Source organism: Mustela putorius, unplaced genomic scaffold (genome assembly GCF_011764305.1).
Source record: "Mustela putorius furo isolate JIRA1106 unplaced genomic scaffold, ASM1176430v1.1 tig00000196_pilon_pilon_pilon, whole genome shotgun sequence".
Lineage (NCBI taxonomy): Eukaryota > Metazoa > Chordata > Mammalia > Carnivora > Mustelidae > Mustela > Mustela putorius.
In genome coordinates, this window is record NW_025421310.1 from 2,713,416 (window position 1) to 2,733,427 (window position 20,012).

A 20,012-nucleotide genomic window follows, 5' to 3' on the forward strand; every position below is an offset into this window, starting at 1 on the left:
TGTCTTTTTTCTGTTGTTAGTAATTAACTAAAGAATGAAAATGGTCTCCAGGCAGAACATAGTAGCCAGAGAAGAAAAAAGATACAGACTAGCAGATCCTTCAAAAAAAGAGCCATGCAAATCAGAAAACCTCAAAATAATACTAGACCCCTGCATCATAAGAGGGGGTGGTCTCTGGGAACACAGAAGGGACTGAACTTTGACTTGATGGGAAATACCATCGTTTTTTAGTGGTTTCTTAATTGAACTTAATTTTTCTTAATTTTACTTAATTATATAAACTTGACTGTGGGTGTGTAATGCACGTACAGGTCTGTTAATTTTAAGATGTATATAGATTCATGAAATTACCACCACAGTCAGGACCAGAATGGTTCTACCACCCAGAGCAAACTCCCTCGTGCTATCCCTGTATAGTCTCATTTTCCCTCCACCCGGAATTCTTGCCTGGCAACCACTAATCTGTTCTCTGTGGCTATCATTTTGTCTTTTCAAAAATGTCCTATAAATGGGATTTCCTACAATGTACCTTTTGAGATTAACTGTTGTGACAGCAGAGTGCCCCTCAGATCCATCTAAGTTGTGTGTGAATCAAGAGTTTCTTCCATGATTTTGCTGGGCAGTATTCCCTGGTGTGTGGGATAAATGATTGTTCATTCAATCGCACACACACGTGGGGGTTTCCAGTTTGGGGCTATTACAAACAAAGCTGGTGTGAATGTTTGTGTGTAGGTTTTTGGGGGAACGCAAGGTTTTGTTTCATCTGGGTAAACACCCAGCCCCAGGAGTGGGATTGCTGGGTCATATGTCATGTACTTCATTTTGTAAGAATCAACCAAACTGTTTTCCAGGTTGGTTTTGCCACTTTGCAGTCCTACCAGCAATGAAACAGTCCGTTTTTGCACTCCCTTGCCAGCACTTGCTGTTGTCCCTCTTTCTACTTTTAGCATTTCCAGTAGGTGTGTAATGATATCTCATCGTGGTTTTAATTTGCATTTCCCTGATGGCTCTTTCCATGTGCTCCTTGTAACATTCCCATTTTTAAAAGGGAAGCAGATGACTCCCTTTTTCTCTCTGAGCATGGACATAGAAAACAAAAGGAAGCCAAAGGTGCTTCGAGGTTGCTTGTGAATGGTGTCAGCTTGAGGGGGTGCTTGGAGGGGAAGGTGGTAGTATTGGTCATGACTGAGGGAGGCCACATGGCCCCGTATGAGGGAGAAGTAGGATATCTCAAGGACACCTGGACTGACAGCCAGGTGCAGGGGATGAAGGTCCTGACAGGGCCTTAGCACTGATGGTTAATATTTGACAGAGCAGCAGATTAGTGGGAGCCAGAGGAGCTTGTGGTCTGAAGAAGGGTGAGGTCACAGAGGTGACGGGAGGTGAGAGCAAGGTGCTGTGAATCTGATGCCAGAGGGAAGGGAATGTGGTTTGGTTTTTGTTTCCTTTGTGTTTTACCTGTTAATACATCTGCATGGTCTGTTTTAATCACTCCAGTCCCTGCTGGGGCCCTGTCCCCATCACTCTGTGAGCTCCAGCCACACCAAGTTTCCCTTGGTCCCTGTCATGCACCATGGTCCCCTCTCACTTGGGGCCTTTGCAAGAATAGATCTTGCTGTCAGAGTTGCCCTCGTAGAGTCTTTCCCAGCCCCTCCAAGAATCCACAGCCTTCCCGGGTATGAGACTACTACAGATACTAACACTATGGATGGCATCTGGGCCAGGGCACCCAAGCTCCCATGTGGCAGCACTTGGGGTGGCAGTCCCAGAAATCTTTCTGTTTGCCCAGCATGTGGCTGTGGATTATACACGAGGACAGGGACCCCAGCAGCTGGCTGGTGCCTAGTAAAGGACTGGGTACAGGGGGTGAAGACAGTCTTCAGGAGAGCACGACCGCGGGAACTGCACAGAACTGCAGCAAGCTTTGGGATTTGTGGGGCTGGTGAGAATGTGGGGTTCAGCCTTCTGGGAGTGTCAGGACAGCCTCACACAGAGCTTGGATGGGATGTCCTTCAACCTGTCACAGCACTGTGCACATGGTGCCCCAGGAATGTAGGAGCGTGGATCCAGGGCCCTGGGCTCACCTGGGATGGGTCTTTCCAGGACTTCGGGCTCATCCCATCTTCCTCCTCCCTGTTGCTCTTGTCCTGGTGTTCGGTGAGAGATACCAGAACTGGACGAGAGAAAAGGATGGTGAGAGACTGGTGTGACCCAGAGCCCCTAAATCCCCAGATTTCCTGCTCAGGGAGGGCATCCAATCCCAGGAGCATCTCTGAAGACCCCCCCCCAAGTGAGGGCAAGGCAAGAGCAATAGTATGCCTTTATTCTTCCAACGAGCTTCTAAATGCAGCCCTACCCCACTGCTCCAGACCTTTCCATGGCTGCCATTCATGAGACCATGGTGACAGGAGAGGCAGCTGAGGACAAGTCTTCTCACCCAACGCTCCATGCCCATGTGTGCCCCTGAGAGGCCCTTGAGGACATTGCCTGCAGCTCTGACTAACATGGAAAGCCTGGAACCCTCCTCAGGTGGAATGCAGTCAGGTAGCAAAGACAGTTAAAGCAGCGCCCTATGGGTATGCCGCAGAACACGTTGTAGGAAGACAAACGCCAGGGTGGGATGACAGTGACAGAAGGACACCATTTATAGGGTTAGGACAAGGGAAACAGAGCCATATACTGTTGGATACAAATAAGAGGAAAAAGTACAAACATGCACATGCAATGAGGAACTCAAGGCCTTGGCCCCCTTGGGCCCACCAGGGTGCGCGGGCAAAGAGGAATGTGGAGCAGACCTGCACTGTGGACCCAGTGAGCCCCACAGTGCGTGTCATTTCTTTAAACAACAACTTAAGCTGCCTTTCAGGTTAGGCTCTGAGATGGCTTCGCGACAGTTACATGGGTGTCCATTATAATACTTCTCATACAGTTCTGCAGGCTGAAAATGTGTCATGTAAAAAGCAAACAGTTGCTTTGGAAGGCAATTTGGCAGTTCCTCAAAAATGATACATAGGGTTACCAAATGCCCCTAAACTTCTCCTCCTTGGGTGTGTTCCCAGAAGAAATGAAAACATGTCCACACAAATATTGTGAGTTTTCATAGCAGCATTGTTCATCATAGGCAGAAAGTGGAAACGGCCCAAATGTCCATCGAATGACAAAGGAAGAAACAAACTGTGTATGTCCAAACAATGGAATATTACTGAGCCTTAAAAAGAAGGAAATACTGATACATTTCACAGCATGGGTGAACCCTAAGTGAAAGAAGCCAGACACAAAAGGTCATATATTATACGATTTCATTTATATGAAATGTGCAGAACAGGCAAATCCATAAAGACAAAAAGTAGATTAGTGATTGCCAGGGGCTGGAGGAATAGGAGAATGGGGAGTGACTGCTAATGGTGGGAGGTTTCCTTTTGGGGTGAATGAAATGTTCTGGAATTAGATGGTGCTGATGGTTGCACAACTCTGTGAATATACTAAAAATCACTGAGTTGTATATTTTTAAGCAGGTGAATTAAAGAGTATGGGAATTGTATTTCAATAACTATTTTTTTAAATTTTTTATTTTTTATAAACATGTATTTTTATCCCCAGGGTCAATAACTATTTTTAAAAGTCAATCAGGAAGGTAACGTTGCCAAAAATGGCAGAATAGAGAGCTCCTGAAATCAGTCCCTCCACTGAGGCAACAATTAAGCCAGCAAAAACTTTCAGAGTTAACTTTTTGGGAACTTGACTCTGGTTAAAGAAAAACAAAAACAAAAACAAACAAACAAACAAAACCAACCAAGGATAAGGGAATGCTTAATGAAGAAAAAAGCTATCAAATTTCAACTAGGAGGTGTGGTGGCATTTTTTACTTACCTGCCTACCAACCCCATTCTGCAGCTAGGAGGGGCTGTGCGGACAGCAGTCTGCGTTATTGGTGTGGCTTGTTGAAGCTACAGGGAACAGGACAGATCTTGTTCCCAAAGAATTGCATTTGTATGTTCGTCTGGTGACCTGTCTGGGGACTCCCTGAAGGATTAGTTCAGGGATTTTGCCTTTATGCCCTCTCAGAACCCTCAGTGGCCTCCTGAGAAGCATATGTCAAAAGCATTAAAGGCATATACTAGCCACAGCCACCTGTAGCAGGGGTAAAAGATGGAACCAGCAGCAGAGAGACCAAAAAGCCTAGGAAGGAAGAGGCTGGAGAAGGAGGTACATGTGGGAATAAGGGCTTTACCAGAGAGTCTAGCAGGCCATGCATATGATCAGTACTAAACACATGGTAGGAAACGAGAAGATCCCAGGCTTTCAACTCTGGTTGACCGTTAGGCCCCATGTAACCAGGAAGACTCAGGACAGTTGCAAATCAAGAGGCTAAGCATTGAAGGAGTACCTCAACTCAGAGCCAACCTAAAAAACTGAGGCAGTTTTGTTTTGTTGGCTCCAGGCATTTAAGGAAATTTCTGTCATGTCTCTGGCCCAACACTAAATTAGTGAAACAGAAACTTTAGTGAGCACACACAACAAAGAATGTAGTATTTACAAAAACAGTTTAGAAAAGTTTCAGAAATAGGGCACCTGGGTGGTGTAGTCAGTTAAGCTTCTGCCTTTGTCTTGGGTCATGATGCTAGGGTCCTGGGATCGAGCCCTGCATCAGGCTCCCTACGCAGCGGACAGCCTGCTTCTCCCTCTTCCCCTGCTCATGTGCTGGCTCTCTCTCAAATAAGTAAAATCTTAAAAGAAAGAAAAGTTTCCAAAATAAACAACTACAGCCCACAGTAAGCAGCATAAACAAGCCCTGTGGAGGGAAGAGAATTTGATCTCCAGAGTTATCACATTATATTATCAAATACTAAAAGTGCCTGATTCCCAACAACAAATTAAGGGGTATGCAAAGACCTAAGAAAGTATCTCTCATTCACAGGAATAAAAAGAAATTAACAGAAACTGTCCCTGAAGAAGCCCAGACATTGGATTTACTAGACAAAGATTTTAAGTCAACTGTCTTAAATACCCTTAAAGAGCTAAAAGAAGGGATGCCTGGGTGGCTCAGTTGGTTAAGCTGCTGCCTTCAGCTCAGGTCGTGATCCCAGCATCCTGGGATAGAGTCCCACATCGGGCTCCTTGCTCAGCAGAGAGCCTGCTTTTCTCTCTGTCTCTGCCTGCCACTCTGTCTGCCTGTGCTCGCTCTCGCGCTCTCTCTCTCTCTCTGACAAATAAATAAAATCTTTTAAAAAATTTAAAAAAAGAGCTAAAAGAAGCATGAGGAAAGAGCTATCAAAAGTCAGGAGAATGGGGCACCTGGGTGACTCGGTGGGTTAAGCCTTTGCCTTTGGCTCAGGTCATGGTCTCGGGGTCCTGGGATTGAGCCCCGCATCGGGCTCTCTGCTCAGTGGGAGCCTGTTTTCCCCTCTCTCTCTCTGTCTGCCTCTCTGTCTACTTGTGATCTCTGTCTGTCAAATAAATAAATAAAATATTTTAAAAAATCAGGAGAATGATGTTCTCAACAAATAAAGGATATCAATAAGGAGAACTTATATAAAGGAACCAAATAGAAATTATATAAAGGAGCCAAATAGAAATTTTCTGGAGCAGAGTACAGTAACTACAATGAGAAATTTGTTGGGGGACTTCAGATTTAAGCTGGCAGAGAAAAGGATCAGTAAACTTGAAGGTAGGTCAATTAAAATTATATACTCTGAGGAGCAGAAGAAAATGAACAGGGCCTAAGGGTCTTGTGGGACACCATAAAACACCGACAGACACCTAACAGCAATCCCAGAAGGAGAAGACAGAGAAACAAAATGTTTGAAAAAAACAATGGCTGGAAATTTCCTAAAATAGATGAAATACTTGAATCTGCACAAAGAAGCTGAACAGATTCCAAATAGGATGAAGTCAAAGAGGCCCACATGGAGACACACTGTAGTCAAACTGTTACGTGGCTCAATACATCAGGGTCAAATGATGAGATATGCTATATTGATAGACCACGTGATCATCTCAGTGACACAGAAAAAGCATTTGATGTAACCCGATGCCCTCTAATGATAAAGACATCAAAATTATGAGGGACTGAAAGCTTCCCCCTGAGTCAAGAACAAGGCAAAGATGTTTGCTTTTACCGCTTCTATTCAACATTCTACTGGAAATTCTAGCCAGAATGGTTAGGCAAGAAAAAGAGGGAGAAGAAGTCATCTAAATTGGACAGGAAGGGGTACCTGGCTGTCTTGGTGAGTAGAACATGTGACTCTTGATCTCAGGGTTGTGACTTCAAGCCCCACATTGGGGGTAGAGATTACTTAAAAATAAAATCTCTTAGGGTGCCTAGATGGCTCAGTCATTAAGTGTTGCCTTCAGCTCAGGTTATGATCCCAGGATCTGGGATCAAGCCCCACATCAGGCTCCCTGCTCAGTGGGAAGCCTGCTTCTCCATTTCCCACTCCCCCTGCTTGTGTTCCCTCTCCTGCTGTCTCTCTGTTAAATAAATAAATAAATATAAAAAAATAAAATAAAATCTCAAAAAATAAATACATTGGAGAGGAAGAAGAAAAACTCTATTCACAGATGGCATGAGCTAATAAGTGAATTCGGCAAAGTTACATGATACAATATCAACACATAAAAATTAGTTGTTTCTATAAAATATTAATGAACAACCCAAAAAGGAAACTCAGAAGATTTCATTTGCAACAAAAAGCATTAATTCTACTTATAGAATCAAAAAGAATAAAATACTTAGGCATAAATTTAGCCTGGGAGATACAAGGCTTCTACACTGAAAATGAAAACTCCTACTGGAAGGAATTAAAGAAAATCTAAATAAGATTATTATCAATTATTATTATTAATAAACACATTCTGCATTCACAGATTGGGATACTTAATATTGCTAAGATGGCAACACTACTTACTGATCTATAGGTCCGATGCAGTCCCTTTCAAAACCCCAACAGTCTGTTTTCCTTCTTTTTGCAGAAATGGAAAAGCTGGTTCTAAAATTTATCTGAAATTCCAAGGGACCCAGAATAGCCAAAAGAGTCCTAAAATAGGACAGAGTTGGAAGACACATACCTCCTGATTTCAGAACTCACTATAGAGCTACAGTGCTGGCATAAATGCAGACATACAGAACCGAAAGGAATTGAGAGCCCAGAACTAAGCCCACATATCTACAGCCAGTTGGTTTTTCACAAATGTACCAGAACCCTTCGGTAGGGGAAGAAGAGTCTTCAACAGTGGTGCTGGGACAACCGGTAATCTACATGCAGAAGAACAAAGTTGGACCCTTACTTTGCACGGTATACCCAGCAGCGTCTGATACTTGCCAAATGCCCATCCTTGGTTCTTCCTGCTACTTCTGTCCACCCATGCCTCCCCTGCTCCCGCCTTGGCTGGGCACCCACTAGGTGTCTCGTACTGTTTACTGTCCAGGACCCACTTGAAGGTGGATGCAGAGCTCTTACTGTCACGAAGCTCACATAAACTAGGACAGAGAACAGACACGCAGGGAAAGGATAAACCCTATAAACGTTGCAGAGAGGTGAGGACCCTGGAGAAATGAGCGGGGTCCTTTGTGGTAGCCTCACAGAGGGATGGATGTCTAAGCCAGGCCTAGATGATAAGCTGGCTAGCCTTGGATCCAGTGAGGTTCAAGGCTTCAGGACTCTGGGGGGTGAGGTTGGGGGGGAGGTGAGGCCGAGGCCCTGGAGGCAAATGATAGAGGCACGAGGCACGCAGTCAGGATAGGCATCTGGGGTCAGCCCCCCTGCAGGGCTGGCATGGGAGGACCACTCCCTTTGCTGCTGTGGACAGAGGATAGGATGGTAGGTGTGGGGAGAGCAGGGATCTGGGCCTGACATTGAACTTTTGATTGCTGAGGTATCCATTTCAATGACCTCTATCTGGAATAAACATATTTGCAGCTGTGTGACACAGCTTCTAGCAAAAACAAAACAAAACAAAAACAAAAAACAAACATAATGAATTGGGCTGTCCCCACTCATAGAGGTCCCTTTTTCAGAAAGCTCTCAGTTGGGGTGACCCACTTCACCTTACTCACATCCTAATTCCCATTCTTCTGCTTTAAATTAGCCAATAAAGACCATATCTCTGAGCCCCTAGACAGCCTCCCCCCATAAAGGCTGAGCCCCTGGTGCGCACGCTATCTCCCAGGGCTCTCTCTCTTGGGCCCCAGAGCATCAAGATCTATAAATAGGCTGCAGTGGGCATGACACTCCTCCACATCCAGGTTCACCAGGCGGGAGGGAGGATATGCCATGGACAAGATGGGGAGAGGTTTGTTCTGTTCAGTTATTTTCCAGACACCCACCATCAGAGACTTCAAGTGGAAATACTGGGTCTGTCTTCATCCTGCGCTTCCACCACGGTGACTGGAGAGGGCCAGCCGCAGCAAAGAGGAGAGCTGGGCTCCTGCTGGATCCCATCTGGGCTTCAGCGCCCCCCACACAGCCCTGTCCCAGCGAGCTCCCAGGCTCCCTTCCCCTCAGTGCACATCTCGTCCTACCCTTTCCCGTTCCTCACCTGCTGGGAGCTTCCTTTCCCAAGGAATGAAGCCCAGTGTTGAAGCAGCAGCACACAGATATCCCTCAGGCCCGGCCACCTGCTACTCCATCTACCTCCCTGTCCGTAGGACCCCTCCCTTGCTGAAAATGATAGGGAACCTGAAGATGGCGACAGCAAAGCATTAACACCAGCCTGGGCCTTCCAGGCTTGAGGCCCTGGGGGTTGCATGGGTCCACCAAGGACCAGACACAAAAGCTTTCTGGCTCCTTCGTTCCTGGAACAGTGAGTTCCAAGGGCCACTTTATCTGCCTTGCCCGTCTTCATTATTTCACAGGAACCTGGAAACGAGACTCCATGACACCATTCAGTGTCTTCCAACCCGGATTATGCTCCGGCCTCTGCAAAACACGACATGCGAAACTTTCCTGAACGAGTCAGCTGGCTCCCTGTGGGCAGTGTGGAGACCTGGGAACCCTGTTTTCTGTAGATTTCAAGGCTTTTCTGAACCTTAGGCCTGAAGACATCCTCATCACAGCCCCCATGCTAGGCCCTGAGGGTTGACTTCCTCCAGATGTGATGCGGTCTACACTTCTGTTGACATTACTGGGAAAGAGGGAGCCCCAGTCCATGGGACTGGGGCCTGGGAGGATGGCAGTTCTCCACAGGGTCACAGGGGCAAGAAAGCATGTGGACAAAGCCCCTGCAGCAGGCAGGGGGCCAGGGAGAGAGGAGGTGTCAATTCACCTGCAGACCTTCCAGCTACTTGAGACCCTCTGCTGTGCTCTCTCCTACATCCGTTCTGTGACAACTGTGGACCGAGGCGGCAGTCTCCACAACTAGCCCGTGGGCCTCCAGGACAGGTCTGTGTCCCATGGACTGGATGCAGGGGAGGACTGGACAGGACCTGGTGGGGGGGCATGGTCCGCAGCACCTCATGTGGGCCAAGACCTGGGGTCCTTCTGAGGGAGAGGCAGACAAGTGCAAAGCCACAGGCCAGATGGACACATGGTAAGATGGAGAAATCCTCGACTACTGACTGAGTGAGAAAAGTGAGGCGGACAGAGGCGTGCAGCACAATGACATTTATGTAAAACAAAGGAAAACACAGGTGTGTGATATGACCATGTGCACAGGTAGGACATGTACAGGCAGGGGCTTGCTCGGATGGCCTGGGGTGCTGCTGGTGGGGAGAGGGAACAGGACAGGAGCAGGTGGGGGGTGGGTGGGAGTAGTGCTGGGTAGACGAGGCACTCTGAGTCCCAAAGGAAAAAGTAGCGTGATCCTTGGGCACTGACCCACGGAGATATTGGCCAGAACCCAAACCCGACACCTGCTCCCCCCGGGAACCACTTGCTCTTCGGGGTGAGGCCCGACCCCTCACCTTCCTGCTGCGACATCTCTATGAGGTCCTCCACCAGGGTAGCGGCCTCCTTGCAGGTGCGGGGGCCCTGCGACTGCACCCAGGTCCTCATCTTGCTGGGCAGCGCTCCCAGGAACTGCTCCAGCACCAGCAGCTCCATGATCTGCTCCTTCGAGTGTGCCTCGGGCCGCAGCCACTGGCGCAACAGCATCCAGAGATGGCCCAGTGCATGGTGTGGCCCGCCTGCCACACGGTACTGGAACTGTCGGAAACGCAGGCGGCAGGCCTCAGTATCCCCAGGGATGGGTGGTTCAGGAGCCCCATCCTGCTGCCCCGGGGCCGGGATCTGGGTATTCTTGGGGGAGGCGAGGGCTTTGGGCAACGGAAGCATCTCTCCAGCCTCAGAGGGCAAGCAGGCTGGATCCCAGGACTGTCCCAGCAGCTCCAGACAAACCCAGGTGGCAGCAGGTGGATGCAGTCAGCAGTCAGGGGCCTGCAGAGAGGGGCAGGCGCAAAGTGGCCATATCAGATGGTGACCACCACCTTGGTCAACACTCCCCTCACTCCCCATCTCCTTGCCAGACCTCTAGTGAGCCCTCCCCATCTCATTCTGACCTAATCTCCTTCCACATGACACTCATGGGTTACACTGGGTTGAAGACAAGGCACTGGTCACCCCAGGATCTTTGTATGCACTGTTCCTACCCACACTCCTCTCTGATGTTGATCCCAGCCCAGCTGTCACCACAGCAGCATGTCACCATGCTCTGGCACAGGCCGTCATCCTCATCTCCTGGTCTTTAGTGTGCTGTCTTCATGACTCTTACCTCGTCATGAACATATCCCATTTCCTTACTTAGCATACGTCTGCCTCCTTCACTCATTTCGTCATTCACACGGTTTGCTGAGCTTCGAGGGGAACAGGATTCCTGCTCTGGTGGAGTAGCCGGAACTGCCCAGCACAACTCCCTGTGGGGTTGGAAATGCTCTCCTCCTGTGCCATCCAGCCTGGTAGCTGCCAGCTAATATGTGGCTCCTAAGCACTAGAAATAAGGAACTGGACTTCCAATTCCCTTTAAATGGAAACAGCCAAATATGCTACATAATAGCACAACAGAAGCTTCCTGCCCTGCCTATGCTGTCTTTCTCACTAACTTAATGCTGAGGAGGCAGCGGTGAGGACAAGGGGGGAAAGAGACTAAAAACAGAGGGAAAGTGGGAAGGGCAGTGAAAAAATAGCATTTTGTGCATTTTCCAAGCTTCCTATAGTGAACATCCAACTGAAGAGAATGTTAAAGTTTTAAAAATAAAAATGAAATTCTTTTCTTTCTTTTTTTAAACACTTGTACTCCGTGCTGATCCAATAGTGAAAGTACAAACTGGCACGACCTTTCTGGAAAGCACCATGGCAGCTTGTATATCAAGACCATTCTGGAAGTTCGCGTGCTGTGGAATTTATCTGAAATTGGGACAAAGATTTAGGCACCAAGAATCACAACAGAAGTGCCCAACAGTCAAGCCTGGCGAGATCAACTACCCTCCCATCACATGGTGGAGAACTTATGACTGCAAAATGCACGATAACATAACATGCTCAAGGCAGGCAGACGTGACAGATGGTATGAGGTAAAGGGTAAAGTGGGATGCAAATGACATATGAGGGTCCCAAAAAGGGACGCCAGGAGAGCCACAAAGGCGGCCAGCCAAATGCTACGTTCTTAATACTTCTCTTAATCTCCCCCAAATGGTATTTTGATCATGTTTGACCTTCATCATGAAGAAAAAAAAAAAAGGAACAAAAACATTTAGGAAGGATTTTTAATGACATGGGAAATGCTTATGACAAGTGAAAGTGGAGGAGTAGTCCACGTGATTTTTTCCTTCTTGATCCTCTGGAGAACTTTCATGTGCACGTGTGTGGGTTTTATAATCAGGAAGGAGAGATGTACACACGCAGGGAGGGCGACTCACGAGGGCCGTGCCCTGCCAGCGATCTTCCGGCCGCTTCTTCCACCGGCAGCCCAACTGGGCGTTTACAAGCTCCGTCACCCCTGCTGAGACCACAGGCAAAAACACTCTTATGCAGTAGTTTCATATATGTATTTTTGAAAGGAAAAAAAGGGGGGCCCCGCTTCGCAGCCTCACAGGTTCAAGCAGTCCTTCTGCTCTGGGATATCAGACCTTACCCTTCTCTCTGGCAATCCAGGAAGTGCGCCCCAGGCAGATTCCAGGGTGGAGAATCGCAGCTCTTCAGTACCCTCCAGGGTCCCGGGATGAAGTCTATGTGGGGAGAAGCTGAGTTGATGGAGGCTCTAGAGGGGGTCAAGTGGGGCTCCTAGTGGAAAGCACATGAGGCCTATGGGCGGGTGTCTGGGGCCCATGTTGGAGGGGGGATGATGTCCTCATGTGGGACCATATTGGGGAGCCCAGGCTGAGGAGGGGGCCTGGAAGATGTAGGGGTCTTAGGCTGATGAGGATGGGCTTGAGGTCTACATGGCGTCTTGGGGTCCTGGAGATCCGCTCTGGGGGTGACGAGGATTGATGCTAGGGGGTCTCTGAGTGTCACCTGCAGGGCTCAAAGCCACGTGGACAAGCCGGGCTTACCTGCTATGGGCACCGAGATCTGACGCGGACATTGTGTCAGGTTCTGGGCTGCTGGCTGGTGGGGAGAGGGGGAGCTTGGGCTGGGCCGAGAGGGGTCTGGAGTGGACAAACGAGGGTGGAGGGACTGTCTGCCCCAGCTGATGGGGAAGGGAGATGCCGCCGGGGCTGGGAGGAACGGCGCGCCGCGGCCCCCTGCCCACCTCCACCTCGGCCCCCCCGCCTGGCGTGCGAGGCTCGCCCGTCTCCCTCATCCCCAGGGACCTCGCGGCCCCGCGACGGCTTCCCTGACCCGGCTCGGCCCCGCCGCCGGCCTCGGGCTACGTGCGCCTCCCGCCCGAGGCCGGATTCGTCTCCACCCGCGCTTCCTCTAACGCGATCCCAGCCAGCGCCCGCCGACTCCAGCGCCCTCGGCCCGCCCCGCGGCCGGCCAGCTCGGCGGGCGCACTGACCGACGAGGGACAGGCGGCGGGGCGGCCGGACGGGCCGCGGCGGACTCACCGCGCGCGGGCTCCGCTCCGGCCAGGGCCGCTCCGTCATGGCGGCGTTTCGGCTTGAGAGCCAGCCCAGCTGCCTACTAGCGGACTACAACTCCCAGAACCACGCGCGCCGCGGGCGGCCGCCATTGGCCCGGAGAGGCGCGCAGAGTCGTCCCCGAGCATCGCGCGCCGCGGGACTCCCTGGCGGAGGACAGGGTGGTAACGCGCGAGGCTGCGCTGGCCAATCGGAAGCCGCTCGGAGTTCTTCACCCCCGCAGCGCCCCAGAGTTACCCTGGACGGGTTCGGTCGCCATGGCAACGGGGCAAGCCGCGATGCGGTGAAGTTGCGGGGGAGGGTTGGGTAGGAGGATGGGCGGGGCTGCGTGAGGGCCGCGGTCAGACTCTCTCTTTGCGGTGTCCAAGCCCGCCCGCAAGCCAGAAATGCCAATTAAACAACGTGGCGTTTCGTTTGTTCGCTTCACTGTAGGAGCGTCTCACATTGAGCCTGCTAACGTATTTTTATTTTTAAAATTTATTTATTTTTAAAGATCTTGTTATTTATTTGACAGAGATCACAAGTAGGCAAAGGCAGGCAGAGACAGAGGAGGAGGAAGCGGGCTTCCTGCTAAGCAGAGAGCCCCTATGCGGGGCTGGATCCCAGGGTCCTGGGATCATGACCTGAGAGGAAGGCCGAGGCTTTAACCCACTGAGCCACTCAGGCACCCCACCATAACATATTTTTAAAATACACGTCTGTTTTAGTAGAGTATGTGCCAGAATAGGATTGCTAGATTTCGCTAATAAATAATACAAGAGGCACAGTTAGACTTAAATGTCAGATAACAACGTTAATTTTTAGTATTACTGTTTCACATTTAGTGTATTTTTTAAAACCTAGAAAATACATGTATAGTACTATATGTAATTTTCAGTGTAGCCATGTCCCACAGTAGGGTTACCAGATTTAATAAATAAAAATGCAGGATACCCCCCTGAATTTAAATTCCAGGTAAACAATAAATACTTTTTTAGTATGAGTGTGTCCCATATTATATTTTAAAATATTTTTACAATAAATACATTGAGTATAAGTATTCTTTTATATTTTTTGATATCTATCTATCTATCTCTTGGAATAGGGTTGCCGAATTTAGCAAATAAAAATACAGGACAGGGCGCCTGGGTGGCTCAGTGGGTTAAGCCGCTGCCTTCGGCTCAGGTCATGATCTCAGGGTCCTGGGATCGAGTCCCGCATCGGGCTCTCTGCTCAGCAGGGAGCCTGCTTCCTCCTCTCTCTCTCTCTGCCTGCCTCTCTGCCTACCTGTGATCTCTCTCTGTCAAATAAATAAATAAATAAAATCTTTAAAAAAAAAAAAATACAGGACAAATCCTAGCTAAATTTGAATTTCAGATGAATGATTTTTTTTATTATAAATTTGTTCCAATAGTAATATTTGGGATATACTTATACTAAATAATAATAGTAAGGGCGCCTGGGTGGTTCAGTCATTGAGCATCTGCCTTCAGCTCAGGTCATGATCCCAGGGTCCTGGAATGGAGCCCTATATCCAGCTCCCTGCTCAGCAGGAAACCTGCTTCTCCCTCTGCCACTCCCCCTGCTTGTGTTCCCTCTCTCCGTGTCTCTCTGTGTCAAATAAATAAATAAAATCTTTAATAAATAAATAATAATAGCTAATACTATGGTAATTAATAAGAATATATCTTATTATTTGTCCTAGTATTATATTTGGGACTTTAAAAAAAAAAAAAGATTGATTGATTGATTGATTTATTTGACACACAGAGATCTCAAGTATGCAGAGGGACAGGCAGAGATAGAGAGGGGGAAGCAGGCTCCCTGCTGAGCAGAGAGCCCAATGCGGGGGTTCGTTCCCAATACCCTGAGATCATGACCTGAGCCAAAGGCAGAGGCTTTAACCCATTGAGCCACCCAGATGCCCGTATTTGGTACATATTTAAACCAAGTTCTAATACCAAATACTCTTCTAAATACTAATACTATATTTTACTTAAATACATTAAATACAGTATGTTTGGAACGTACTTATACTAAAGAATTATTTATTGTTTAAATTCAGACTGGGGGGAAGGTAATGATTCAAAGGGGTTTCACAGCTCTGGGACTGGGCTCAGGGTGGCAGTAGCTGCCCAGTGCTGAGATGTGGTAGCAGGAGGATGCGAGTGGGGTTGGGGAACCCAACAAAGGAGATGGGAGCCCCACCTCTGGGAGCCTTAGACTGAATGCCATTTAGGACTGAATGCCATTTATCCGCTGGACAGCAGTGCCTGCTTGGTGCTGTTCGGGGGTGTGGGGTGAGCACATCAGTGAGCAGGACTGATGTGGCTTTGGCCTTGAAGGGCCTGCAGTTTACACCCCAGGAAACAAATAAAGCAGATGCTTGCTGGAAGTGTAAGTGCCTTAGAGAAAATAAAACTAGGTGTGGACATATACAATCTCGGGAGGGGCAAGAGGGGCCACTTAGCTGGGTGGTCAGTGCCGTTCCTCTGTCTCATCCCTTGCTGGCTGCTGGTCCCTGGAGTGTTGTATTCAAGCAGGCACTGCTGGGTGCAGAAGCCACAGACGGGACAATCAAATCCAAGTGCCGAGGGCTTACTATGCTCCAGTGACATTGAGTTCCCTGGCTCATTTTCTTGGTAGCAGAAATTGGCCTGACCTACGCATTCATAACACTGCAACGCACCTCAGAAGTAGAGAACGTTCACTTAGTTTGTTTCAAGAGCCAGAGGGAAAGACGTCTCATCATCAGGCAGTTTGAATGCTAGATCCACTGGGAGGCAGTCTGGTGCCAGGCACAGGTTTCCAAACATTTTGTAAGCAGCAGAAACTTTTGTTCCCAATGACACAGGTAAATCTCAATTTAAAAAGTAAGTTGTGGGGGCGCCTGGGTGGCTCAATGGGTTAAGGCCTCTGCCTTCAGCTCAGGTCATGATCCCAGCATCCTGGGATTGAGCCCCGCATCGGGCTCTCTGCTCTGTGGAAAGCCTGCTTCCTCCTCTCTCTGCCTGCCTCCCTGCCTGCTTGTGATCTCTCTGTCAAATAAATAAAAAAAATCTTCCAAAAAAAAAAAAAAAGAAAAGTAAGTTTGGGGGGGTGGGGAGGTAAGTTAGCCAGAAGCCTTACTGTCCTGACTGCCAGGGGCCGGAAGGAGGCAGAATGGAGACTGCAGCAGTAGGCATCGGGTTCCTTTTTAGGGTGATGAAAATGTTCTGGAATTAGCGGTGACAGTTGCAAAACCCCATGAATATACTTTAAAAAGCACTGAACTATACACTTTAAATGGTTGTGTTTTATGCTGTGTGAATTATACATCAAAAACATATCAGTACAAGGAAGCAGAAGTGTTTGGGTTGTAGGAAGATCTGGTGCGGCCATATCACACGAACAGGTGCCTCTGGGACTTGAAACCAGATACGAAGTTTTAAAATTTTTTGTGAGAAATATTTGAGGATATTTAAGTTTTGGAACACATTCGGCATCTTCTAGCTCAGTCGACCATCTGCATGCCCCGGGACCAAGCGTCCCCACCTAGGAACGCTCTGGCATCGCTGCTGGAAAAGCCGAACCCGCACCAGTGGAGGAGGGCTGTGCTGTTCTCTGTTCGCGCTGTGGGATATTCTGTACCAGTGAGAAAAACGTCGTTTACAGCAGAGGCCAGAAGGCTTTTTTTTGCAAAGGGCCAAATAGTGAATATTTTTGGTTTTGTTGGCCATATGGTGTCTGTCACAGAGACTCGGCTATGCTGTTGCGGCCGGAAAGCAGTCATAAACAATACTCAGAAAGACAGGGTTGGCTGTGTTCCACTAAAACTTGGTGCTTTTTTTTTTCCCTTTAGGTGGGACTGAAGTCATGACCCTGACATTGTGAGCTGCATGCTCTACTGACTGAGCCAGCCAGCCAGGCATCCCTCCAAGAAAACCTTATTTATCAAAATAGGCAGTGTTTTACCTTCAGACTGTAGTTTATGGAGCCTGAATTCCAACAGGGGTGAGACTTTGCCTGGTCTAGAACATCCTTCCCCAAGATGGCGGATGGGGCCTGGGCTCTGACATCAGCTCCTCAGAGCTGCTTCCCCCACCCTGAGCAGAAGCGGCCCCACCCCGATGAGCTCTCTCAAGTCCCCTCTGCTTTGTTCTTCCCCGCAACTTTTGGTTTTTAGACTAGTTTTGTGGTGACTTATTTCACTGACTTTACTCTACAAAGGAAGTCTCTTGTGGAGGAGACCAGCTCAAGGGCAAGTAAGGGTTGTATGGAGGACCCAGAACACAGGGGGAAACCGAATTCCTGGTGGGTTTTCCAGGTCACTGTCCACCCTTGCCTTTAGGAGTTGGTGGAGAAGGCGGTATATCAGCAGAGCCCCTGAGACCAGAGCATCTTTACGTTAACACAGTATTGTAGTTATCACCTGTTTTTTGTTTTTTAAGATTTTACTTATTTATTTGTCAGAGAGAGAGAGTGTGCACAACCAGGGGAGCTGCAGGCAGAGGAAGAAGCAGGCTCCCCGCTGAGCAGGGAGCCCAACATGGGGCTCGATCCCAAGACCCCAGGACCATGACCCAAGTCCTAGGCAGGACTTGGCGCCCCCTCACCTATTTTGTTAACTGCCTCTGGCAGAAAGGAGAATGTCCTGTGAGAAGACAAGGAGCGGGAAAGGCTTTCTTCCATCGTGGACCCCCGGGAGTGAGCGGCTGCCTGCTGTGCCCCCGCCACGGTTCAGGGACCGCGTGGACGGCACAGCCCAGCTCCGAGAGGCACCTCTCGCTCACAGCACACGAGCAGGTTCTAGAGCGTTGCCACCACCAGTGAGGAATGATCTGTCAGGGCCAGGCTGGCCCAGAACCGGAAACATAAAACCCAGAAGGAAGGGAGCAGAAAGAGAGACAGAGGAATGAAAACGAAGTTCAGGTGCTCCCTGGGTTTCATTCCAGGAGCCAAGAAAAGTGTGGGTCTGAGCTTAAGTGGCCTATAAAGTGCACATAGGCTGGAGGGTTGGGGGACCCTGGGCCTCCTGGATGGGGACCTCCATAGCTCTCAGCAACATTTAAAAGGGTTAGAGAGCTAACTCTCACACAGAGGTGGAAGGAACACATGGCATGGGCTTTTCTTCCTGGAGAGTGAGGCTGGCTCAAGCATCACAGGTTTTCAATGACCCACGGTGGCCCCAGTGTGGAAGGACCTTGCCACGCACAGTGCGGACCCAGAATCTTCATGACCCTGGGGGTGTTGGCAGTGGCCTCCCCAACCAGGACCTGTGCCTCTGCTGGGTCCCCTGTTAAGTCAGGAGGTGCCTTGGACTCTATACTCTGACACTTGATAGATTGTTACAAGACTGCTGGTTCGAACTCAGGTCCCACCGCGCGCAGCTCACACATCAGTACTCAAGATGTACGATGCTGGGAAAGGAAAAGTTGCTTTATCTGAGAAGCCAGCAACCTGAGAACATGGCAAACAGATGTCTCAAAGGCCATCTTCCCCGTCCAGGCGAACCCAGGATACTCTACTGCGTAGGGTGACCACCTACCCGCCGCCGGCCCAGGACTGAGGGTGTCCATGGAATATGGTGGAACTTGGGTGGCTCAGTCCCCGAGCTCTGTGCTGGCTCATGTGAACCCAAGAAGCAGCCTGTGCCTGAGCCCCCACTCCACGCTTCCCTCGTTCTCACTCCTTCCCTCCCTGCGCAGGTCAGTTACCCTGCCAGCCTCGGCCACACGACCCAGTTCCTGTCCTTTAGTCCCTGGCCAGTGGCCTCACGTGCTCCTGCAGCCTAGCTGGCGGTCCACTTTGGGTGGCCCTAAGTGAACATCTTGGCCCCAGAGGAGGACCTTGGGAAGCCAGGTGTCCCTCTGGCCACCTGGGGCTAAGCCAGGCCAGCATCTATGCTGAGCCCTCTGCTCGTCACTCTCAGCAGACACTAGAGAGAAGATGAAAGCCACCCTCTTGGAGACAGAGGCCAGACACCTACTAACTTAGGAGCCCTCTGGAGCAGCTTACTCTGGGTCCCCAAAAGGCTTGCTGGGTCCAGCAAATTGAGGCAGGTCTGGGTCAGCCTCACACACCTGCATGCACCCCTCAGGCCGTGGCTGATGTAGGAAAGACCTTAGGGTTTGAAGCCAGCGGCCAAGAATTCCTTCTTGAGATGTCTTTGGTCCAAAAAGGGTTAAAGCATGGGGACGGAACCATGGGCAAAAAGAGCTGCACTGGGGTAGTGAAGAGTGGCTGGTTAGATACTTTCAAGTTCGGAGGGGGTTAAGCAAAGTGTCAGTCTCTAAGGAATTTTGGAAGCAAGCTCTCCAGGACCTTGAGGGGGCTAGCTGTTGTTGGGAAGGATCATTTATTATAGTCTCATAAAACCTGAGCTGTGAGACCCTCCAGATGTGTATCAGTGGTCTATACACTTGGGGGGTGATTGCCAACACATAGCATGGAGAGTAAAGATGAAGTTTCCAAAGGTATTTTTATATGTTAAAGTAGACTTACAGGGTCCTGGGGTCAGGCTAGATTGCCTTTGACCCTCAGCAAAGTTATTAGCTTCGTGGCAGTTAAGTCCCTAGAGGAATGTCACTCTGCCTGTTTCAAGGACTTGTCCATGGGCTACAGAATACAAGGAAATTTAATAATTTTTCTTCTGCCTTTGTTTCCCATATCATTGGCCTCCCCCGGTGACTCCCAGACCCTGCAGGGCTTGCTGGAGTTATGGACTGAGGTCAGTCTGGGTCAGGGACCACAAACCCAGCACCACACCCACCCTGGTCCTCCGGCATCTCCTGGAACTTTTGGCACTGGCTGTGTCTAGAGGCTTGGGGCCAGTCTGGGTAAGGACCCGAATGCCCCACACACGCAGGCCCTAGCCAGCCTGGCGTCTCCTGGAATCTGCAGGGCTCACAGGGCCTGATGGGCTGCAGAGCAGGTCCAAGTCAGCCCCATGCTGGCCCGGGCCCTGCCCAGTGTCTCAGGGCAGCTCCCAGATCCCGCAGGGCTTTCCGGCCTGGAAGTCTGGGGCAGAGCCTGGCAG

General features: G+C 49.5%; 1 protein-coding gene across 15 annotated transcripts in view; it reads right to left on the minus strand.

The window, feature by feature from the left end:
• The window catches only part of ZSCAN1 (zinc finger and SCAN domain containing 1), a 34,169-nt gene that overhangs the window by 11,209 nt on the left and 2,948 nt on the right, over window positions 1-20,012 (minus strand). The window contains exons 1-5 of one of the 15 annotated variants that reach the window (XM_045077334.1): window positions 12,983-13,487; window positions 12,485-12,580; window positions 12,067-12,160; window positions 9,902-11,934; window positions 2,085-2,173 (exon numbers count right to left, since the gene is read on the minus strand). In XM_045077334.1, the coding sequence (XP_044933269.1) occupies window positions 2,085-2,173; window positions 9,902-10,271 (459 nt within the window). In that variant the 5' untranslated portion in view covers window positions 10,272-11,934; window positions 12,067-12,160; window positions 12,485-12,580; window positions 12,983-13,487. The other 14 variants (XM_045077327.1, XM_045077324.1, XM_045077326.1 and 11 more) reach the window with 14 other exon arrangements.